The following is a 25,673-nucleotide window of genomic DNA, read 5'->3' as shown; positions in this document are numbered from 1 at the left end:
TGGCTGAAGGCCTCCTGCTTGCCATCTCCATCCCCTGTGGGCTTGCGACCGCAAATCCACCCAGCTCCTGCACACCAGCCGATCCCCATGGCCACGTCAGCTTTCCTGTCCACATGGGTCATAGTTTGGTCACATGATCGCGGATTTTTTTTGTTCGGCGCAGAATCAAATGGCATGTAATATCACGGGTGCCCGGTGTTATGGCAGTAAAGGGTTATTTTTGGTTGTCTTGCCAGAGGAGTAGGTTGATTATGCCGAGATCAATTGCCAGTCACTCAACTCAAGCGGCCCAAATAGGGGTGTATCAAGGCATCGATTAATTCGATTCTTAAGATCAACGATGTATGTTTCAAATTGCGTGTCGAATAAAATGCGTTTCAACGCATGTACGTTGTATATAATGTGGCTCGTGTTATTCCGGCAGCTGCTAGAGGCCACTACATTGACCACGAAGTTAAGGAGAGCATTGATTCTTGACTTGAATCGCAACCCTGGGGTAATTTGCAGAGGCGGTTTAACAAATAGATTGTTGATCTGTTTGGGGAGTTTGAGTCTTATTCCCGTGTATGCTTGGAATTGCTAAATGAACTCCTGTTTTCTCCCATTAGAAACAAATATTTGGAAAAATATAATTGGGCAGATATCACGAATTAGATTTTTACTAAAACTCATCCCTTTGGCTTGGCAAGGCTTGGCGTATAAACAGGGAAATGTCATGATGCAATCATATCCTTTTGGAAATCTGAAAATCCCACATTGGCGGAAACCAAAGGGTTAAATTGCAAGGCCCGAAAGTGGTCACTGCTCTGCACCGACGACATTGAAAATATCATCTCGCCTAACTTTCCCCCTCTTATCTCATCTTTCTCACTTATACTCTGCCCTTCAGCAGCAAAGGCATTCAAGTGAACTTCAACTCGAAGAGAGGTTAGACTCTTCCCCGGGCCTCTTCTGTTAAGAGGCTGCCTCTGTTTGGTCTTTTTTGTACGACTGGCTCTATGCCCCCCCCCCCCTGCCTTCGTCCTTATATTCCAGGTTCAAGACCTTTCCTTTAGTCTCTTGTCTTTGGGTGAAGTCCTCTTGCATCACGCCCTCTCACCCCCGCGATCATCACCCTTTCTTTTCTCCCGCAGTCCCCCTAACTATGTACAGCGTATGTCGCTGTGGTCTTATTTAGACAGTGCAGAAATGTTAATTTTTGACGACGTTATCGACTGTTAAGAAAGGCAAGTAGGTTTTGGGGGAAAGGCACGTCACACGTCAACAGAAGGGGACGATGTATGTATGTTGAACTTCTTTCGCACCATATGTAGCCAACCGGTCCAGACGTCAGGGCTAACGATGGAGTGGCAGCCAAAGGAGGCCATACTAAACTAAACTATTAAATTAGAAATAACTTAGATATTTTACCAGGTAAGGCCCACTGAACTCTATCGCTCTTTTTCAGAAGCGACCTGACTGCAAATGATAGCCACAAACGAAGTGGCTTATCACGTGGAAATGTTTCGCAGTCAAATGCTCTCAAAGCCTGTTTCTAAATGTGGAGGGAAAAACCGGAGAGCCCGGAGACAAATCCACGTGACCACACGGAGAACATGCAAACTCCCAAAATACAGGCATCGTCGGGGTTGGGATTGAACTCATGGCCTCCTGTATACCAGGCGAGGTAGTTAACATCTCATCACCATGGCGCCCTTCGCCAGAAAATCTAATCACTGTGGAGATGGAGCGATGAAACCGGCTCGTGTGCATCTGTTAAATGGATCGTTTTCGTCGCAAGACCATGAGAGAAGGTGATAGATTGGGAAAGAGCTCATCCAGCAGTGGTTTTATATCTTGGCTGATGATGTTGATGCGTACAAAAATTGTGCTGTTGTACCATATGTCTGACCATCTCTCCTAAGCTGTTAATTGAGAATATCGCTAAGAATAATAGTACTGGTCTTGATATTGTGTTGTTTTGCAACATTACAGCGTATGCAGGCAGCATTTGCAGTGAGGGTGTTAGCTGTGCTGTGAGAACAACACGATTATATTGCTAACTTGCTGGACTGTGGGTACATACCGTGTGGGAACTGGCGTGTTAATTATAATGTACACCTCGTGCTATTAAATTCATGGCTTTGGAATGTATCGATGGTGAGAGCCCAGGAGCTAAAGCTACGTGTGCATGTGTGTGTGTCAGATCTAACACCAAGGCGAGGAGTGATTTCTCCCACCTTTGGTGTTTCAAACGTCTAACAATGTTTTTGTTTGTGTGTCTGTGTGTGTGTTTTCCACCCCAAGATCTACTGGCAGTGCCCAAGCACCCGTATGCGGCGATGGAAAACTGGGGCCTGAATGTGTTCGTGGAGCAGAATATTCTGCTGGATCCTGGCATCTCCTCGACCCACTACTGGCTGGAAGCGACGATGGTCATTGCCCATGAAATCTGCCACCAGGTACGCATTACACCACGGGGTCAAATCCTGGGAAAAAAATCTAACCGCGTCCACAAATTGACAGTTGGTCGTCTCGTCACCCACCATGTGACCTTGGCATTTGTCACCACGCGGCTCTGCGAATTGGAGACGTGCCCCGCCCAGTGCTCACTCGTTCAAGGACCCACTTGGGCTTTTGGTTTCAAAATTAGCTTTCCTGATGAGGCTGCTGCGCGGCTGTGTTTACAGCGCACGACTTGCCCGTGCACTAAGGGCTAATTGGTGAAATTTCGATTTAAAGCTTTGAGGACGGCTGCTTGCGTTGTGGCCGAAACGTCGTGAGAATTATTTTATTATGTTTAATTTTTATTATTTTATTATTTCCCTTCTACGTGACTTTACCGAAAGAACTAAGAAGGCTCATTGGTGGTTTCAAGCCACGCTCAATACGTATGCACATGGCCTGACATTGCACTCTGGATATGTAACCATCAAGCCTGGCATCTACCCCTTTGAGGGGGGGGGGGTTAATATAAACCTTTCAAAGGGATTGCTTTGGAAAAGTAGGCCATTGTGTGTAATGTATTTGGGAAAGGTTACACAATGGTTTGTAAGACTCTTAAAGCGACAATAATTTTGGTTATTTACGATTATTCACGATGACGACGATCACAAATTCAGCAACTAACGCCAATTACTTTCTCCGAGATGTAGCCGTTGATGTTGTGGTTGTTAACATGGTGTGGCGACCTGGTTCTCGTGTTGCTATAGTAGTTGTACGTACGCACTTTGAACTTCTTTCACACTCTATGTAGCCAACCGTACTAGTCGGGGGTGCGGAGGAAGGACAACAAACCAAACAGAAAAAGCAGTTCTGAAGAAATTCGTTTCCAGTCAAACATTTAAAACCGCACAGCTCATGCGGCTTCCCGGAGTTGCGAATTGCGCCGCGTGCCGTCGTTGCTGCCGCACGCCCTGATTTGCGGTGTGGCTGGAGGGAGGCACTCATCGCTCTCCGAGTTTTCTTATCGGAGCCATTTGTTTTTACCGTCAAGATCAGGGCGTCATTGCGGCGAGCGCTTCGCTGAAGCCGCCACCGCCGCGCCGACGCTTCACACCCTCCCGCCAGATCCCGCGGCAGCTGCTGCCGCTGAGACGCGCGGCGACCTCCAGTAAATTGACAGCGACGTGAGAATATGTTTTCTGAAAATTGGATCGGAGAAACGAGGGCGTAAACGTGGACGACGGGAGTGCACTCACGGGCCTCACGTTTTCCGCGCACCTATGTTCATTGAGAGGCTGCGGAGTCGGGCGCAAAATGAATATGTGCAAAATAAGAGCGGTACGCGAGTTTTGTCGAACAAGTTCACGTCATTATTCGAGGGATGCCACTGGAGAACGCGAGATAATGTGCATACCGAGGGTGACTATTCGAGGCTGGTGGTGATCAAGATGACAAAATAAATAGATAGATTTTATTTATTTCAGCAGGAAGGAACCAATGAGCTAATCGACTCTTATTTTATGGGCGTCCTACGGCGGTAAATATGTTGTACAGTACAGATGTTATTTACACAAGCACGGTTACATCGGTCCCGATACAAAACATTGAGTATCAGTACTTGTGCTCCACACGACACAGGAATAGGGAACCCGTAAAAAACGAAGTATATGAACGAAAAAAATAACAACTTCAAAATAAGAATTTTCATTTAGACTGGAGGAATCCTGTTATGACGTCGATCAGAAACATGGACACCGACAAAGAAAAATGGAACTCGCACCGAGTGATGGAAGGAAAAACACGTGGATCGGAGGGGAAATGCCCGTTAGAGGCATCGCTGTGAGCGTTCAGAAAAGTGAGCTTGGTGAGAGAGGACTGACGGCCAATGAACGAGACTAGGTGAGGAAATCACCAGAATCAGAACATTTGTTTATACTGGTGATATCTTCTGAGCTATAAGAATAGATGTTTCCCCTTTTTTCTGGCAACAAAACTGAAACTAAAGAAAGCTGTCTCTGGTGTAGACCAATCAGTTTCAAGGACAATGCATATATTATCAGATGTTTTTTGTTTGCATTCTGACCACAAGTATTGTGGTTTATGTAGACATGATTTCTTGTAAAAAGGTTTCAGTTTTGTTGCCAGAAAAAAGGGGAAAACTTCAAAACTCTATTCTTATATTTTGGTACTTGCAAAGGAGGCCTCATAATCTGATGAGCTATCAAGTTCTTGTTCTCAGATAACCAGTTGGGGGCGGGTCAGAACGTTACGACAACAAACAGTACAAAAAACACGCCAGGAGGGCAAAGTGTAGGAAAGGTGAGCAAACCACAAAAAATGTAAAACTATTTTTTATTTTAACAGGTAAGGCCCACTGGGCTATTCGCTTTTTTTTTCGGGAGTGACCCGGCCGCAAATGATAGCTCAACGGAGTGGCTTATCGTGTGAGAAAGAAGAGTAACACACCCAAGGTGATGGCCACCGTGGGAGACGACGTGACGAGATCACATCGCGCGCTGGCGTAAGATCGATTACGCGAGATGGAATCGGCATTGATAGGCATTCATCCCGAGGTGGATATTTCATGGCTGATGACTGCACTCGTGAATATTGTACGCTACCTAACGCGCTGCTTTGTTGCGAAAAATTATGGAACTAGCTATCTATTTATTTCCTGATTTCAAATCGTATTAAATTATGTTGTACGGTTTTTTTAAAATATTGTTTGCCTGGTAATGTTCACTGACCTGGCCACACATGATTGCTCGTCGCAGTGGCTTTATCGTACGTGGAGAATTATCGTAGCCAATTGAGGAATAGCGGAAATAAAAAATAAACTCTTAACAATATTCGAGCTACGTGTTCAGAGATGGCTTTTTTCATATATATAAAGGTAGCTTATCATGCCTTGAAATATTAACGTTTGCGTTTCAAATCTCAGTCGTAGCCACGCGATGATGAGCTGTCTTCTGTATTCTACAAAACGCTCACGTCAGGTCTGGCATACACATTGAATATGCAATGCAAAGTGTTTCCAGTCACTCCTTCTCAAAATTTCCTGCAGATGGAGCGGTTGATGAACGCTACGTGATGCAGACAAAAAATGTCTTCAAATTATTTTTTTTATTGAAAGGAGCTACAATATTCACGTATACATATTCACGATGTTGGCAGTTGTGTGCAATGACAACGGAAACACAACAACGATAAAACACACCCAAGTTCATCTCCGATCTGTGGAAGGGACATTTCCCGAAACATCAGCCTACTCCCGTATTCTCTGATTTATGAGATGCTCCGGAAAGATAGACACACCCCCACACTTGTGCCGAGTGTCGATAAACACTTACACAAATGTGTTCTGACACACACACGCTTATTGGATTGTGTGCCTTGTAATAGGGACGATTTGGTACATGTTTTCCATTATTCGGCAGTGAGTTGTGTCCGTTTATTTCAACTCGAGATAGTTATGAACTAGTTACACAACGTGGATGGCGTGTGCCCACGTGTAGCGCAGCGGTTAGTGCGTCGCGCTATTAACCAAGTGACCCAAGTTCCATTTCCGCCCATGGCCAACACCAGCAGCGATTATCTGAACCGGTCCTGGGCCTCGCTTAGCTCGACCGAGCCTCAAATGAGTACCTGGTGCGATGTGTAAACATCAATACCGGGGAGACAAAGGCGGCCGTGCGTGGTGCTGGCCACCAACCCCCTCGTGTGCCGTGCCGGCCTTCATAGGTGCTCGCTAGCAGCACTTGCCCCAGCAGGCTGTGTTGGCTGCACGGGGGGGGGGGGTTTCTTTGTACATTTGTCTGTTCCCACACAACACCGAAGTCGGTCAATATGTTCCTCCAGAACACATTTCACATCAAACATTTGATGTGCGCAATAAACATGACATGAGCGTGGACCAGGGTATTTTATATCAATTTCTTTTTTTATTGTTCCGTCCAATATAAAATCATTTTATATTGACTTGACGACAAGTAAGAGAAAGCATTTTAAATCATTATGGGCGCGTTGTTCCGCTGAAGTTTTGTTTTTTATCAGCTGGAGACAAACGACCCTTACCTTTGCTCTTTGGGTCTGCCCGTCTGACCATGGCATTGAGCTCTCGACCCCAACACTACATTCACGAAGATGAATACCCCATTGCTCAGCAATTAGGAATAACTATTGTAAATGGAATAAAAAAAAACGCGTGATGCTAGCATTGGCATTGGTGCGCAAGTACCCAAAAAAACGAAGCTTTCATCAATAACACTTCCATGCGCCCTCAAAAAATAAATACACGGAGAGAAAATAGGTGACGTGGCAGGCAATGGCCTTCTTCATAGCAGAGAGGTGAGCCGTTGCCCACATCTTGTAAACGTATGCTATCCTGCATTTAGTATTTTATTTAAATAAACTCAATAACATTATTATTATTCATGAGAATAATAATGGATAGCCTCTAGATTTGAAGCTTTCGTGACTGCAAGGAGTCATACTCTTAGTTTTTTCGGTAAAGTCACGTAGGTAAAAAATGAAATAGAAATTTTAAAAGATATAAATAAAATAATATTATTTAATTTTTATTAATTTCATTAATTTTAATTTAATTTCATTAAAATTGATAAAAATTAATAAAAATTGAAATAAAATATTATTATTTTATTTTTATTAATTTTATTAATTTTATTAATTTTAATTTCATTTTTTACCTACGTGACTTTCCCGAAAAAACTAAGAGTATGGATAGCCTCCCCACACCGCGTTCATCATTGGGGTTGTTTGACCATACTTCACCATTGTGGTCGGAGCAAGTTGGCAATGATGGACTCTAGACTGGTTCAAATATCACTCGCCACTGACATTAACTATGGCTGGGAATGAAACTCCGTTTACTGGGTTTTAGTGCGGAGAGCTTACCGCTGTGGCACTGCGATAGTGGTTATCGCCCTGCACTCACCACTGTTGCACCATTGTAATAGTTTTCTTTATCAAAGATAACCTCATTCAGTCTCCAGACTCTTCATCAGCAGTGTCCTACATCAATTCCTCGCAAAGTTAAGGGATGATATTTATTATATAATCTCATAAAGTTTTGGCTTCAGTGATCTTATACCAATTTTACGTGCCATGAAGAAGGGCTAGTGCCCAAAACATCGCCTATAAAATGTTTTACTTTTAAGGCCACAGTGTTACCGAAGCGTGTGTCAAACCTTTTTCCCATTTCATAAACAAGTTAACTAAAAGTAATAACGTTTTTTTTTTTCTGTCAGTCAACCCGCAAAGGAAGATCTCAACATTTCAGCTGACTGGCGTTTTAGTTGACCTGTCATTTTGTAGCAGACAGACCTTCTGAAGAAGTGACAGGAAAAATGAAAAACCACTCGGATTTATAGTGATAAAGCGGTAAAAGGAGCCCCTTGCAATTCCTCGCCGACTACCCCTGCTTGCGGCAGGGCCTCCACGAGACAGAGCTTCTGCAACGCCCTCTCTCGCGGGTTTTTTCGCCTACTTTTCCATCCTGGCCAGATGCCTTGCAAGAGGTGGGACCACCCACATTTGACCCCAACCTCAACGTGACCAGTCGCTCGCCGAACTAGGGTACTTAATACTCTTAGTTCTTTCGGTAAAGTCAAGTAGGTAAAAAATGAAAATGAAAATTAATAAAAAAATAAAATAATTATTAATTTTAATTTTCATTTTTTACCCACGTGACTTTACCAAAAGAACTAAGAGTATGAATCCTTGCAGTCACGAAAGCTTCAAATCTAGAATTAATAGGGTACTTAAGTGTGTAATGTTGAGTGAACACGGGCAGTGGAATGTAAGAATTTAAGAAACTTGGCCTCATTTTAACTGCTGCTGCTGCTGCGGTGGGATATTGAACCAGCAACCTCTGTCTGGTAGGTCCAGTGTACTAACCCTTACAGCACGGCAACATCCCCAGAGTCCTAATATTGCCAGTAAGCTTACAAAAAGACGGCACTTGCAATTCAAACTTTCCAACTCCTTAAAGCCATCCTTAATGTTCCTTCTAAATTGCCTCAAATTTACTATTGACAAAGCAAACATGAAGTGAAAATGCCGTCCAGTTCCATAACTCTGCCCTTTATCAGATCGGCTTGGTGATATGTTGCAGTGGAACGATCCGTGGATATTGGGAGTAATTTGAGTGTTGATCTATGAACCTCCCCAAACACCCAATTTTTGGTTCACGCAATCAACAGGGATAACCTTCGTATGACAGCGCTTTAAGCAGTCGAGGCTGAGCACGACTCAATCCCTTTGATTTCAAATTGAATAAATGAATAAATGAACAAATCAATAATATATTAAGGGAAGTTTGATCAATGCGCTGTTTTGTCATTAAACAAACAAAAAAAAATCTCCCCGCCGGCATTTTTTCATGCAACTCTAAACCTCTCATTAGCTTATCGCTACAGCTGCTCCAAGATGGTCAATTAAGGATCGCGACAACCAAAGTTATTGGCACGTAGCTTCTCATCGGGATACCTTTTAAAACATCCGTTGCGCTATGAATACGCCGTGTTTTGCAGACTGCAGAGCAACAGAGGGGAACAGTCCTCATGCCCTCGCTCAAGGAGGCTTTATAGCTTCCACCAGAGGTCACAACCGGGTACCCGATACCCGTACCCTACCCGATACCCGGCTACCCGTACCCGGCCGGGTACGGGTACAGGTACCCGTTTGCGACCCTGGTGCGGCCGGGTACGGGTACGGGTAGTCCGTGAGTCACTGGTGAGTAACCGTTTGTCACTCATTTCCCAACGTCTAGTCTCTTCTCACAATTCAAGGTCCTAGAATCAACCCACCCGTGCCTGCAACATGGCTTCATCCCAGAGGTCGCAATCGGGTACCCATACCCGTACCCTACCCGATACCCGGCCGGGTATGGGTAGCCGGGTATCGGGTAGGGTATGGGTATGGGTACCCGTTTGCGACCCTGGTGTCGGCCGGGTACGGGTACGGGTAAGGAATCAAAACCCGTTTGCGACCTCTGGCTTCCACCACTTGGTCTGCAGTGACACCTCTGCTGCCGAGGATACAGCTCTTTGGAGCGCCATCAGGGGACTCAGGGTCTGCGTGCTGCACTGGGTGATTTGAGATGAAAGTGGGGTTCAGTGGAGATAGAATGGTTTTATTTCTACCAAGGAGATACCCATACGAGGTGGCGTGAAGTTTTCTCTCTCTCGCTCTGTCTGACGACCTGAATCCTAGCACGGACATGGAATTGCATTAACGACTCACGCCTATGCGTTTAGTTTAGTTTTTTTTAAGTAGAGTCAGTTCAAAATAGAATTATATGAATTACTGACTTGCGAGAAGTGCTTAAAAATGCATGCCGGTTGAATTATTTAGTGGCGGATATTATTCAGCGTGTAACTAAATTTGTTACATTTGTAAAAGCGTCCCTTTAGGGTGTGAAAAGTGCGCATGCCAGACATAAATTACATTCTGTTGTCTGGGATTCTTTTAAATTAGTTTGTATGAAGAAAAAGAGTTCAGTTCCGTATAGCGCTTTACATCAGTGCCTTTGGCCTTATTTCCTTATTCTTTCGTATACCGACAATTTCAACGCATGTGCAGCGCGTGCGTTATATGCAGCCACACTCAGTCCAAGCGTCGTGCTCCGGGTCGGACGGCGCGTTGAACGCTTCTTAGCTCTCAAACTTTTGCCAAGCACCACTGCGAGCACCTGCAGGAGTTGAATCCAACTGCTGCATTTAGCGAGCGCTTAAACACTGCAACAACATCCTAAAGCAATAACGAACAATCGTATCTAGATATAGGTGTGTATACCACCGTAGCCCAAGGCGCCTTAAAATAAATATAAAATTATATGATAGCGGTTAAAATAAAGAGTGGGGTTATTAAAAACATGTTGGTGTAGCTATGGTGACAGTAAGGAGGACACGTGGGAGTGGTTAAGGAGTGGGTTGGGGTAGGGCCAGTGACAGGGGTTGGGAAATTTACCTCGAACAAAACATACAACGGAACATCGATAACCCAAACACACACAAAAAAGGGCCAAAACGGCCGTCAATGTCCACAGAACCGATGCAGTGCACGAAACACCGCCAGCAATGTGATGGGATGAAAAAAGGCGAGTTTCCGATTTAGCACCCAAGGCACCGTCACTGAGGCCCGCTCACTGTCGCTGAGCGACACACTCCGTCTAACCGGCTGGTCCCTAAGAGGGTTTTTCGAATGTGCTGACCCATCCACAATACAGCCAAGATGCCTGGCACCCTCACATTGTCATCAGTTCAGCACTTTGAAGGATGGGTACGTGTGGGCAACGTTTTCGTCAATGATGCAGCAATACAGAATGGCTGTTTGCAAACGATTACGTGTTGCCGATGAATCCTTTTGTGCATTACGAATTCTGGCTGGGCTCGGCGGTTGGCGTGAACGCATTTGAAACAATGGAGCTTTATCTTGAGAAATAGCCAAATGTTCCCGACATTTCCCCCGAATGCATATCGAAAGGATTATATCAGCTGAATAATAAGCTACTGAGAAAGAAAATTGGAGCATCGGTCGTAATTTTCTATTTCCGTGTAGCACACTCGTGCGATGTTAGTAATGCCATTAAATTGAGAGTAACCTCTGCACTTCTCCGTGACAGTCTTTGTTAGCATCCTGATGTCGACCGTCATTGGCATTTTTACCTAAAAAACGAAAATATAAATCCTAGCTGAAGCTCTTTGGGCCGAGGACATCCCAGCATTTGTCACGCGCATTTGGTCCAGGAGTTCTCGATATATCCTGGGCACAGGCCAACGTACAGCAAGCATTGTGACCTTAACCTCTTGACCTGAAAATCAATCTTGCGAGAGAAATTGCACCGCAGAGCCATCCCTTAAATTTCGTCAAGATTGGTAAAACGGTCCAAGAGATATGGGGCGTGAAGGCAGGCAGAGCGAGCCATGATTGCCACGCTACTCCCCTTTCCATAGAGCAGATTTGCAATCAATCAAGGAGGGGACAGCGATAACTCATTATTAAAATAGCCATTTTCATCTATTAAACGATTAATACTCACGGAGGCCATCATTAGAGCACATGGCTTACATTTCAGAAATTTTGGGTTCAAATAACGGTTGGCGGTTGACCCAGCCCATCTTCCCTCAAGGGGTCAATAAACTCGGTGCTATTTTGTGTGACGCCAAAACGCGGCCGTGGCATTGAAAAATGTGAAATTTCCATCGCTGGCTCAGGGCTACCCATGGGGCATTTGAGTCGCGGACAACAGCAACAACATAGAGAATTATTTTATATTCGTATTGTGTCTGAATGCAACGGTATCTCAAGATGCTTTATGAAAATAAATAAAATACGACATTGGGCTAGAAGGGGGTTGGTGGGTGGGTCTGGTGGGAGGATGGCGGGGGGGCAAAACGTGAGAGGCAACAAAAGACAACACTTTAATTACAAATATATTATTATTCAGAACATTTATTTCACTCAGTTTCCAGAAGCCAAGCATTTCCTGATGGCAGTCCAACAATAATTCAAAGTGTTGCTTCACTCTTCCTCTCTCATTCCCCTTACGTTGACTTGGAAAGTTTGCCAACGGTGTTAAATCAGCACCAAAATATAACACCTATCGGCGGATAAGTTATGGTGACGTACTTTGCGGTCAGACAGCTGATCCCTGTGCCATTCACAGAGCACCACGTGCTTCTTGCATTGCATGTAAATGATAGGGAGAGTGCGCGTGAATACGTACGTGTGTTTAGCTTAGTGTGGCGAGTGGTGGCGCAGTGGTTAGCAAACTTCCCCACGAACCCAGCGGCCCGAGTTTGATTCCTGCTTACGACCGATAACTGTGGTGAATATTTGAACCGGTTCTGGGCCTCCTCTCCGACTCAGTCTTAAATGAGCACACGGTGGGGTGCGAATACATCAGCATTGGGGACACAAAGGCAGCCGGGCTTGGTGTTGGCCAGCCATCCCCTCGTGCGCCGTGCTGGCCTCAAAGATGCTCACTAAGAGCGCTTGCCCCAACAGCCTCCGTGAATATGGGGGGGGGGGCAGGTGTGGGGGGATATTCTTGTCTTTGTTTAGCATGGACAGCAAATTATGTTTTTTGCACTATGTGTGTGTGTGTATTGCCTTCTGAATCGAGCGCTGAAATTGGCCGGTTTCTGATTTCTCCAGTGGTTCGGTGACCTTGTCACACCGATGTGGTGGGAGGACGTCTGGCTCAAGGAAGGCTTCGCTCACTACTTTGAATACCTGGGGACGGATTTCCTCTACCCTCACTGGAACATGGTACGTTAATACGCGTTGAGCCCGAGGTCTGCGCCACTGGTGGGACTGCCATTACTGTACACTGTTGTGCGCATGACATCTAATTTGCTGTATTGATTGCTGCTCTGTCCACGCATAATAATGAACCTTCAAAAGTCATAAATTAGGCTTTTAACAGATGCACGGTGGAAAGGAAAAAAAGCAGCTTCAAAGAATGCTCAGCCAGCCATCCATAATATCTTCACTCTGACAGCTGGTGCATAAATGAGGTGGAGCGCTGTATTCTTATATTCAAAGTCATATGTTTATATCCTCGTACCAGTCAAGACATTTTCTAAAGGTAAAGGTGAAAGTGAAATTCCTCGCTCACGCCACTGCTGGTCAGAAGGGTCTCCACTCTTGGGAGCTCTTGAGGGGACTGCTCGAGGTTACCTTGGCCTACTTTTCCACAGCCGACCTGCCCATCGACGTATCCATCGATACTGCTGGGTTGACCGATGTGAAAGGGATTCAAGGAACTCGCACACCCCCCCCCCCCCCCCCCATTGTTTCAACTGCCGCTCTGGAAGACGGAATTGAATCGGTGACCTCTGGATCGCAGGTTCAGAGGTCGCTGACCCCTTACAACCACGGCCACGCCCAGTGCCAAGGTCTCTCACGTCATTCAGGGTGTCTGCGTGTCCTTTGCGCGCTTTCCGGAAATCGTATTGATCACCTGCCAATGGCAACCTCAAGACGCAGTGTGCGATTCGTAATAGGTTTCTGGGTAAGGCCACGTCACAATGATCTGGCCAAAATGTGTGTCGTTAAGACCCTCCACCACCCAGCGCAGCCAAAAAATATCGAATTGTCACTCGAACATGCACTTTTAATGCGACAGTTATTGTTGTTTCAGCTCACCGGTAAGTTGAAGAACAATCCTCACAATCAAATTTAACAATTGGATACGACGTTTCGTTTGAAACGTCATCAAACATCAGCAGAGCAAGATTTGAATCTTACGTCGAATATGATTGCTTAATTCGGTCTTGTGTATTGTTTTTCAAATTTCTGGTGAGCTGAAACAGCAATATCTGGCACGTTAGAAGCATGTACGAGTGAGAATTACATTTGTTTGGCTGTTTTGGGTCAACGACACAGATTTACTCAGAGCATTGCATGGCCACATCAAAAATATCGAACTATGAATCATAATCATATTGGCTGTGAAAACCTACGTGCGATGTTCATTCAGTTTCACTGTCCTGTTCACTCTGATAAGGAAAGGCTTGATTATAGCGAATTGATATTTAATTCTCTGTTGCCAGAGACTTTATTCCAATAAACGTTAACATGTTTAATGAGTACTTTGGCACGCAATCACCTACGGTCACAGATCATGTTCAGGATTATGTGAAAGTCCAGAGGGCCATAACATCTTGAAAAGGCACAACTATCTTTTGAATGCACTATTTTGGAACTCGTCGATGTCAATGAATCAACAAATAAAGTGGACTTCAAGGGAATTGAAGTCTTGGTTCACGGGCCAATCATCTCAACGCGTAATCCCAAAATGGCCACGGAAACAATGGCATCACAAACGGAACGAGCGTGAGTCTTTTTTTTAAAGGCGTGATCCACCCCATTACTCTCCTCTCATTTAGACCCACGCTATCGATCAACAACTCCCCCGAGTCAATTACAGACAAAGGCGATGCAATACAATGCACGGTGCGTTACGTTCTTGTAAATATGGCGGCGAGATGACAAAGGGTGTCTCTAGAGTCGAGACACTACACAACCATGGCAACGCAAACACAATTAGAGCTGAGCGCTAAGAAATAAATAAATGTGTGTGCGTGTGTGATTGTCTTTGCGTATACGTGTGTGTGTGTGTGTGGTGCAGTGACGCAGGAGTTAGCGTACTACATTACGAACCTGATGACCGAGTTCGATTTCCGCTCACGATCAAGACCAATGATGATTTTCTGAACCGGTCCTGTGCATCCTCTAGGTTATCTGGGCCTCAAATGAGTACCTGGTGCAGTGTGAAAACATTGCCACTAGGGAGGCAAAGGTGGCTAGGCATTGTGCTGGCCACCCACCCCTGGCATGTCGTGCTGACCTTCATAGGTGCACGCAAACAGCACTTGCCCAAGAGTCTGTTAACGGATTTCCGGGGGGGTCTTTGTGTATGCGTCTGTGTGTGTGGGGAGCGGTGGGGCAGCGGTTAGCGCACTGCGCTTCGACCCGGTGACCCAGAATGCTTCCCGCTCACCGCTAACGGTTGAGACGAATATTTTTACCGGTGCGTGGGCCTTCCGTAGGTCGACTCGGCCTTAAATGAATTAATGGTACAGGGAGACACCTTGTATGGTGCTGGCCACACCACTACCTCGTGTGTCATGTCAGCTTCCATAGGCACTCGCTAACAGCACTTGCTCCAACAGTCTCTTTTTCTATCGGTGGGATCTTTGTCTTTATCTGTATGTATGTTGCTAATCAGAGGTGTATAGTGCGTGATTATGTTTGTGTGTCAGTGTTTATCGTATGAATATAACAAATAGGCAGGTTTGATTCAGCAACTGATGGGCAGATGTGGAATACGGGTTACAGGAATATAAATAATGCTTCAAATATTTGAGGGCACTTTTTCAACATACTGCTGGATGAAGGCCTCTTCACGACTTGTTCGGTCATGAGTGTTGTGTGACCATACTTCACCACACCGGTCAAGGCCGTGTTGGCGAATGGGGGGACACAAGCTTGCTTTTGGATTTCGCACTCCACTGATTTTAGCTTTGACTGGGATTCAAACCCAGACCACCTGCTTTACCTTAACCAATGTAGGAATGCTCTCCAATAAGCATGTCGTATATATCCTTTAGTTTTCATATTTTCAACAGGATCAGGAATGCTGTTTCTGCGTTTAATTAAAGTATTGCATAGAGATGTGACTTCCCAATAGATCTAACATGAGGTCACTATGACACCTTGAGTATCTCATTTTGAAGATTGTATTTCACTCTCTCTTTGAGTAGAATTATGGGATATACAGGATGCTTCAAAAAATGTTAACACTTACATGGGACTTGTGTTTTTAATGAAAAAAGAACGGATAATACACTGTAACATGATGACAAATTTATATATTTACGCGATCTAACCGAAAAAAAACCCCTCTATTATAGATGATAACAAATGCATGTTAATAGCTTCAAAAAGTCATCATTGTTAACGCATATGTCTGGAATCTTCTCCAGATGGTGGCCAGAGCCCACAGGCAGAACATTTGTCGTGGTATTATTGCAAATTCTCAGAAGTGTCAACATTTATTCGAAGCACCCTGTATTTTCACAGAGGTTTAAATTTGTTTCAAAATGCTTTGCTTTTTCCATTGGGGAAATCTCCAGCAATTTTCACCAAAACAATATTCAAGTAGAAACAAGTTTTCAGCTTTGGGACTAAACAAATCTGTATAAATTATGATCTTCTTGGTTCTTTCGGTAAATTCACGTAAAATAATTCTCACAATTGTGAGAATAATTCTCACAATTGTGAGAATTATTTTATTATTTTATTATGTTTTATTATGTTTTATTTGTATTATTTTAATACTTTCCTTCTACGTGACTTTACCGAAAGAACCAAGAAGATGAATCCCTGCAGTCACGAAAGCTTTAAATCGAAATATAAATTACGAGTTATAGGATGTAGTATAAAACATTTAATATTAATTTTACAAAAAATGGATCACAAATTGAAATTACGCATGGGCTACTATTAAGGTTGTGTTTTGTTGCAGCTTATTAAAAAAAACTCATGATACTTGACATTATTTAAATTTAATTATAGTTCAATTAATTCATGATAGCTAACATATTGTACGTGTTGTAGGCATATGTTTAGACATATCTGCCATTCATATGTCACACAACACACGTAATTAATGGATTCAGAAGAGAATACAAAGCGGTTGTATGCACGTTACGCTCATGGTTAATTCTCTATTGTGTTGAGACATTGCGATAGTAACTTTGTGAAGGCGATCGATCCGTATTGTCAACGTTTAACTTTGCAATGACGAGTTTGGACTTCAAATGCTTATTTTTAAATAGAATACGTTGAAAAAAAAAGACATGGTTAGCGTTGACAATGCTTCATGCCCTTGCCATGAACAAGAGCATCCATTTTTTTATTGCTATAGATCTATAATTGAAAGACTTTTATTCTATTGTACACGTAAATATTTTTCTCCATTTGATTATGGCATTGATATTACCAATGAAGCTCTGGTGGGGTAATGGTTGGTACAAAGGGGGCTGCAATAGAGTGGTGGCCGGTTCAATCCCCTGGCATAACAGTTAAAGTAAGGGGCATGGTTTCTTTTGTTTAACTTTTCTGCCTTTGTTAAGACATTACAAAGCTGCACATATTAATAATACCAGACTTTTCCTTTTCACAGCCTACAGCCTGGAAACATAGATCAGATCATAACTTAGGTAATTTCCACATTGTTGCTTTTAATCCAAAAATCTAAATGTCAACTTAAAAGCTAAGACTTAAAAATTCTATTGATATTTTAGATAAATTGTGGATCGTACCTTTGAATAAAAGTCACGATATACATCAACAGAGGCAGTTTTAGTGCGCATTTACTTTCACGCATGATAAATGCCGGAGGATTGCTTGAAACCACTACTGAAATTTGGGTGTCTTCCAAGCCAATGAGAGAAAAAAAATTAATTGCCTTTAAACCTTGTTTATTTACTTTCATGTAGCAATGACATTTGACCCCAGTCTGGGCATAAATAAAAATCCTGCTTCACATCTTGCCAACATAATCCTTAAGGGGGCTATATAGCTGTTTAATTGAGATGCGATGAGAATGAAATATATACCAGCGCAGGAATTTATCTACGTGTTTTTGTCGTGTTTGTTCTCCTCTGAATTACATTATAATTAATTAGAAATTGAATAGGCCTGTGACCGAATCTCTATGAATGTCAGATCTCAGGAGCTAAGCGTGCTTGAGACTGGGTATTGTTTGGAAGTGTAATCACCGTGTACAAAAGGCAGCGTGGTTGGCTACGTACGGTGCTAAAGAACTTCAACATACCATTGGAACCTCATTTGCCAGTAAAAAATATGATAATTGTTTTTTTACCCTCTTATCTGGCAACAAAACTGACACCTTTTTTACGAGGAGTCATGTTTGCATAGACCACAATACCTGCAGTCATAATGCAAACAAAAAACATAACTATGATAATGTATGCACTGTCCTTGAAGTTGATTGGTCCACACCCGAGACAGCTTTCCTTAGAGCCAAAAAAAAAGGTGTCAGTTTTGTTGCCAGATAAAAGGGTAAAAAACCAATTATCATATTTTTTACTGGCAAATGAGGTACCAATGGTGTAAATGCTAACCCCGAGCTCTCATACTCTGATGGTGCATTGTCATTCAGTTGTGTGCCTTTTGGCGTCATCTGGTCCAACCCATGTGAGACTAGGCTCTAAGGAAAGCTGTCTCGGGTGTGGACCAATCAACTTCAAGGACAGTGCATATATTATCAGAGTTATGTTTTTTGTTTGCATTATGACTGCAGGTATTGTGGTCTATGCAAACATGACTCCTCGTAAAAAGGTGTCAGTTTTGTTGCCAGATAAGAGGGTAAAAAAACAATTATCATCTTCAACATACATAAATAAATATACGTTGTGTGGGCATTAGAGGGCACATTCGTCAACCTGAACTGACCAGCACGGTGAAGAATGGTCTAATAACCTGCACAGCCCACAGGGCATGGAGGAGGCCCTCAGTTGACAGTGAAATGACAAATTCATATACGTGTGGCCTGTGCATATCTTAACTGTGCTATGAGTGCCTTGCAAAGAGACGAACACATTTCCCATTCTCACCTCTCATCGTGAGCAGTGCAACATTACCTCGTGTCAGAATGCTCTCTGGAAGACGATATAGCAGACATAGTCCTAAAACCCTTCAACAGGGGAGGCGCACCTTTTATATGCCCCGAAGAGGGCAATCATCACGTGGCACCCAAACATAATGATTCAGTCCTCAGAAGTAGAACGAGCCGAAATTACTTGAAGTGAAATGGCAAATTTAACGAGATGGGGGCATTTGTGCGAACATTGGCGACCGGGCTGACGCCGTCGAATTGCTGAAACTCAGGAAGCCAGTTTCATGACAAGTGGCTGCCAACATTCTACACCCAGGACCTGAGCGGTGCCAGATCGTGGTGGCTGTGATGCAGCTTGAGGCCGACGCCCCTTGAGAGCCACGCAGCCACCTCTCGGTGCACGGCATTTCTCAAAGATCCAGCAGCGTGTGCAGGGCAGCTGTTTGGCTCTCAAATTACAACTCCACCGGCTGAAGTCAGCTCTGATAGAAATCACCGCTTTTTTGCATTCCAATGGATCAATCACTGACCTCATTTGTTGATTTAAATTAAGTGCTTTCTCCCCCCAATGCCTGTGATTGTGCACAACGGGAGAGCGCGTGCGATAAGCAATTCGAATCTGTAAACTGTGGTGCCGTGATGCCAATTTGGCATTGTCAGCATGTCAAAAAAGAAAGGCACTTCATGCATATTAAAGTCAATGGAAGGTTCTTTTGGTGGTATAAAAGCACAAATCAAACGCACCTCATGACTTGCCATACATTAGCGCTTCCTTGTACCATAACCGGAACAAATATATATGATAAGCTAATCATTTGGGGTGAATAAGCGGCGGCACCCCGAAATTTGAACCTGGCAACCTGAGTTTGAATCGCAACCATGGTTAACATCAATGGCGAGTGATGTCTGAACTGGTCTTGGGTCACTCTATAAAGCAATCTGCGGTCTTTTAGCATCAAGACGCTGCTGGATGGAGGCTGCAAGAGCATTTTCTGACCAAACTTTACCCTGCTTGTTCATGTGGTTGGAAAAGAGGCACCCGGGACCGGATCAGATGTCAATCGCTCACCATAACTGGGAATCACATTGAGGTTACCAGTTTTATAGTGCACAGTACGTCATGGTAATTGATTGAAAAGAAACAGGATTAACTGAACTATTGGAAGTCAATCAAAAGGAAACATTTCCCTGCTCAAAATAGTTTTGTATGTATGTTGAACTTCTTTTGCACCACACACAGCCACTATGATAATCGGAGGTACAGAGTTAGTACAACAAACAAAATACAACAAGCAGTCCTGAAGAAAATAGTTTTACATCTAAATTTTAAAGTGCACAGCTCCAGTGGCTTCCTAATGTCGGAAGGAAGAGCGTTCCAGACGGCCTCAGAAGCGCATCTGAAGGCGCCTGATGCAGTGACCATCTTTGTTTGATAGCACGTATTCAGTACCACTTAAGTCTGCTGGTGGCCCGAAATAAAATTGTCAGCAATTATAAATCCTTAGTGGGACCAGTCTCCAGAACAACCAATGATGGAGTTGATCATGTGATCAACTTTATCACAATAGTCGGCTGACGCAACCAGATCCAGAAGTGTGATCTTCAGATCGGTTGGTTATGAGTCAAGCGGTCTGCCATCGATATTTACAAGCTTGTCAGTTGTGCGTGCGTGAGAAAATAAAAAAAATACTTTAGTTCGTTCGGTATTGCCGTATGTTCGCTCTCGAAACAGGCGACATCTTGATAGGCATACACATACCACTTAGCTCAGGCACCCTTAGAACCACGTGTTGTTAAAACCTGCATGTGCGATGTGATTCACCCTGGTGCCACTATCTTGAACAGAGGGGAAAAGGTTAGCTCCATCTATTAGTGCCAAGCACTGGCTCGTTACATAGCTGGGGTCAGGCTACGTTCCAAGTCCCTCGAATATCAAATCCTGCACTTCAGGGCATGGCAGACTTGAAAGAGAGAAAAACTTTATCGGCCTAACGATGCCCCATGGTCAAATCAACATGCTTTGCTACTTCTAAACTTCACGCAAAAGCCTTCTTCAAGGGCAATTAGTGGCGGGAACGTGAACTCCATTGACTTGCAGGAAGCCCAAACATTTTTCTTTTATCTCAAATTATTTCAGCACAAAGATGCTGAAATCCGACCCAAGCGTCGGATCGGGGAGGCGGTGAAGTTACGCCGCATCGATATTCGCAGCGTAAATGCCTCCGGCTCAGGCTTTCCAGCTGTTAGAGCTTGAGCCTTGCTCTTATATGCATAGGTCACCCCCCTGTTCATCGTGATAAGCTGCCGATATGTGCGAGTAGGCGAACCTGTTGAGGCGATGCACAATGGTCCCCAGTCGTTTACGATTAATATCGCAGTACATACGGGTTTTAGATACTGTTGTCTAGTTTGCTGTTTGCAAAAACATTTTTTACATGTACAAAAATTAACCGTGACGAGTTAGTATTAAATCGGTGCTTTGAGATAAATTAAATGTACCTTTAAGCTCAGCTGATTATAATTTTAAAATTAGCTTACTCTTCAATGTGAATGCATAAAAATGGATCTTCATTATATTTTGATATCCAGAATAAATTAATGTCAAGGTCAAGAGGCCATCAAGGCCAATGAGATTGATGCTACGGCGTCTTCCCATCACTTCCTTCCTTTGCCAGGTCCCAAGCTGTTGCTCACATCTGACCCCCAAAGGTCCGCTCTAAAGAATCCAACCATCTGCTTAGGATCTTCAACTTGGCCCCTCACCTCCAAGTGCCACTCCAGTACTCATCCATATGCACAATATGTCATTTCTTAATTTCACAGACTTTTCGAGATTCCACGTTGTAAAACACGGTCTCAAAGTAGAAATCAAACTCTCTTTTGTTTCTACTTGCAAACAGAAATAGAGCCATTGCCCCAAAACGTTATCTTATTGTGTGCGACAGGAATGTAACGATTCACCAGCACCACAAACGTAACGAATTGCCACATTTCTGCGCCACTGTTTGATTTATTGGTCCATTTTTAAGTCTCGTTTTTCCCCCCGTCTCGTTTGAATTGTTTTGTTCACGCAAATAGTCTCAGTGTGACAGTGGCATGGCACTTTATTAGAATGTGCATCGATCGTAAATAATCTGTGCTACACATATCGCGAGCGTAATAACCAATTTATAATCCGCAATTTAATTGTTGGGTTAAGTGATGAAATGATCTAGCCAGATTTATGCCATGAGACCTGCCACCGCCATCATATCGTCTGCAAAAGCCTACTACTGTATGTTTTGTCAATTTATAAACCGTGCACGTAATTACTTGCTTGATTTGAAGCTTTCGTGACTGCAGTAATCCATACTCTTTGTTTCTTTCGGTAAAGTCACGTAGGTATTATTTAGTTTTATACCTACGTGATTTTACCGAAAGAACCAAAGAGTATAGTTACTTGGCTCGCATATTAAAGGTATAAGATGCAGTCCGACCCAATGGTCTCCATGAGAAGGAGCTCTGGAGGGCCCCTCGAGATTATTTGGCCTACTCTTCCAAGCCAGCGAGAAATCTTGGAAGCGAAGACGGTGCGTACACTGTAATCCAACATAGGAAACCTGTCAATCGACTGTGGTGTGACCCGCTTATACCGTTGGGTGGACAGGGGCATGTGGGAAATTTAAGAAACTTGCCCCATCGTTTCAGCTGCCGCGCCGGGAGATCGAACCGGCGACCTCTGGGTCGTAGGTCCGGTGCACTCACCATTATCACCGAGGCAGCATCCTGGCCACGTGTATAGCATATTCCACTGACAAAAATAAAGTGTTTATGAACGATGATGGCAGTGAAGTTTCCCCCCCCCCCACATCTTTAATCATGCACTCGTGCAAGTGCGATTGTGAACTTGTGATATGCGAGCCTCTGCGTGTTGCGCTGCCCTATAGCATGTGCGTGCCTGTCTGCTTGCGTGCGTGCTTGCGTGCAGGAGACCCAGCGCTTCCTGATTGATGACCTACATAATATCATGCTGCCTGACGGTCTATGCAGCTCCCATCCAATCTCCCAGGAGGTGTCCCAGCCAGAGGACATCTCAAGGGTCTTTGACTGGATCGCTTACAAGAAGGCCAGTGACTCGATGGAATTTCGATGACAATTTTAAAAAATATCCGTCTCAGTGTTTGTTGACTGCATGCACACTCACGCACACGCATTGCTGAATTGGACTAAAGGGATGTGCTTCGTTGGGTTATTTCTGGGGATTTCTTCTCGGCACTTATGACAAATCAGTGCAGTTTAATTTAGTTCAGAGAGGCGACAATGTGTCTGGACATCGGGGACATGCGACGATGATTGGCGAGATTCACACGTGCTTCTGGTCCAATTGCATCACTATTACACGAATGGGATGATGATTAGTTCTGCAAGGGGGCAGACAGAATTCTGTGCACATATAAATTAGAAATATGTTTTCAAAGAATGTCATGCACACATACACAGTGCTGTGGTTAGTATGGTATTCTAAAGCAATTTTAATTTTCCACCAAGTCGAGATTTTTCACAATTCACAAAACACCTCACATACGAAGTAAATAACAGAAACATATACATATATGATGTTACTTATTCGTGCAAACGCTGTTTAAACACTGTCCGAATGTCAATGGGTTTGAATAGAAGTATACAATTGAAAAATAACTAACTAACTAGTAAGTCCTTCTTTCAAGTAACTTTTTTTCTGCTCAGTTCTGCAAAATTCATAATGTTTTTAAAGTCTATCATAAGCTACATTAATTAAAGCCATCGCACGTATTGGCAAGCACCACGATAGCTTGTTAATTTTAACGACTGAGATTGTCTTCATGGAATGTTGGATGATGTATAGATTTTAATTTTGCTACCAATCGCTGACCTCAACTTAGAAAACCTGGTACCTGAACCACAGTGTACATTGGCGTATCGCTTCTACGGCGCAAACCACCGCATAAAGAGTTACTAATAGGGTTTTTCCCCTTTTTTGGCAAGAAAACTGACACCTTTTGCAAGGAATTATGTTAACATTAACCACAATACTTGCGGTCAAATGCAAACAAAAAATAATACTTTGATAATTTATGCATTGTCCTTGAAACTGATTGGTCCACACCAGAGACAGCTTTTCTTAGAGCCTAGTCTCAAATGGTGTTAGACCAGATGACGCCAAAAGGCGCACAATCAGTTTCAAGGAAAATGCATACATTATCAGAGTATTGTTTTTTGTTTGCATTTGACTGCAAGTATTGTGGTTAATGTTAACATGATTCCTTGCAAAAGATGTCAGTTTTGTTGCCAAAAAAAAAGTGGAAAAACGTTAATTATGAAACCCTATTAGTATATTTTGGTACTGGCAAAGGAGGCCTCATGATGCATAAAGAGTTGTTGACGCACGTCGGTCAGTCAGTGGAAGAAAACGAGACGTGATCAATACAGGAATGAATCAAATGCAGGTAACTGCAATCAGATGTGCTCATTCCAATAGGCGCTACCACTCCATCACGAGGTTCGTCCATCGGTTATCTTCCCATAACAGCACGTCCTGCCCAAACCCACCTACTTTTTTTTCAAAGTTAGTATGATTATGTCTAAGTTGTATTTATTCTCGGATCTACACGATACTGTTTCAGTTCGTCGATGTGATTTTTTTACGTGCATATCCCCACACTTAAATTTCGATTGAAAGCTTTCGTGACTGCAGGGATTCATCTTCTTGGTTCTTTCGGTAAAGTCACGTAGAAGGGAAATAATAAAATAATAAAAATAAAACATAAAAGAATTCTCACGACGTTTCGGCCACAACGCAAGCAGCCGTCTTCAGGTGAAGAACAGGTCTGTCGGAAAGACAGCGTCATTATTTTATTATGTGAGAATTATTGTATTATGTTTTATTTTTATTATTTTATTATTTCCCTTCTACGTGACTTTACCGAAAGAACCAAGAAGATGAATCCCCACACTTCTTTGTGTAATGTCTGGTTTTGTGAGTGTCCACGTTTCCGATCTGTACGTCGTAGCGGGTAATGTGAATTGATTGAAGACTTTTCACTTAGGGCACGAATGCACTCCATCTTGCTCCTGCGCACCTCAATGTCTTCATTTCTATCCTGTTTCACCTTCAATGTTAACACAACAGCATATTTGTCTCAGTCATTTATTGACAACAATTGCCTCAGATGAACGCTCTCTTGTGTTTTCCAGCTTTGTCCGAGCTCATTGCCCATGACTTTTGTTTTGATTACATTTATCTTTAGGCCAACTTTGCAAACATTCTTTTATAATTAATTTTAATCAGTTCCTGTACTTTATTTCCGTTGGTTGTTATAATAACTACGTGTTAAGATAACTATGTTTTCTGAAAATTTGAGACGGTCACTACTATCTCCATTTATATGAATGTTTTTATTTCTCCAATCTAATTTTTGGAAAAAAACATTTTTCTTATGCCACTGTGATTAGCCTCAGTAAGATGACGTCTCCTTGTCTGCCTCCTCTTCTGATTTACAGTTACTTCATGCAATCTCATTGTAGCTGTTTCACCATGATAAAATATATTTGGTAATTTCTATATATTTTTGTTCTTTCTGGCCTTGGTTTTTAAGGACCTAGATGACATCAGTTTTTACTAACTGAAAAGCCTTTTCGTAGTCTACAAAATGTAGGAATAATGATATTTGCTTTTAAATGTTATATTTTTACAAATAATGCCTGATTGATATATGCAGTCCATGGATTGTTGCCTCTAAATTTTCCATTATTTGGTTCTCTGTGATTTTAAAGAACAGTGTGTATGTTTGTGGTAAAACGATAATAAGTCTGTTTTGTAAAATCAGTGCTGTCTTCCACTTTTAATAGAAATATACAAGGCATTGTTGCACTGTTGAGGTTTTCATACTCTTTGGTTCTTTCGGTAAAGTCACGTAGGTAGAAAAATGAAACAAAATAAAAAATAATATATCACGACGTTAAAGAAGCAAAGAGTATGGATTCATGCAGTCACAAAAGCTTAAAATCAAGATTGTTGAGGTTTTCTTTCTTGGTAAATAAGTCAGATAAAGTTGCC

General features: G+C 43.1%; 1 protein-coding gene across 3 annotated transcripts in view; it reads left to right on the top strand.

Annotated features, from left to right (window-relative positions):
* The window catches only part of TRHDE (thyrotropin releasing hormone degrading enzyme), a 222,708-nt gene that overhangs the window by 133,879 nt on the left and 63,156 nt on the right, over positions 1-25,673 (top strand). For all 3 annotated transcript variants that reach the window (XM_078863594.1, XM_078863596.1, XM_078863595.1), the window contains 3 exons: positions 2,287-2,441; positions 12,604-12,717; positions 22,566-22,703. In XM_078863594.1, coding sequence (XP_078719720.1) covers positions 2,287-2,441; positions 12,604-12,717; positions 22,566-22,703 — 407 coding nt within the window. The remainder of the gene's footprint in view (positions 1-2,286; positions 2,442-12,603; positions 12,718-22,565; positions 22,704-25,673) is intronic.

Source organism: Lampetra fluviatilis, chromosome 16, assembly GCF_964198595.1.
Source record: "Lampetra fluviatilis chromosome 16, kcLamFluv1.1, whole genome shotgun sequence".
Taxonomy (NCBI): Eukaryota; Metazoa; Chordata; class Hyperoartia; order Petromyzontiformes; family Petromyzontidae; genus Lampetra; species Lampetra fluviatilis.
The sequence above is the reverse complement of the archived record's forward strand: the minus strand, read 5'-3'. Positions and strand labels throughout refer to the sequence as shown.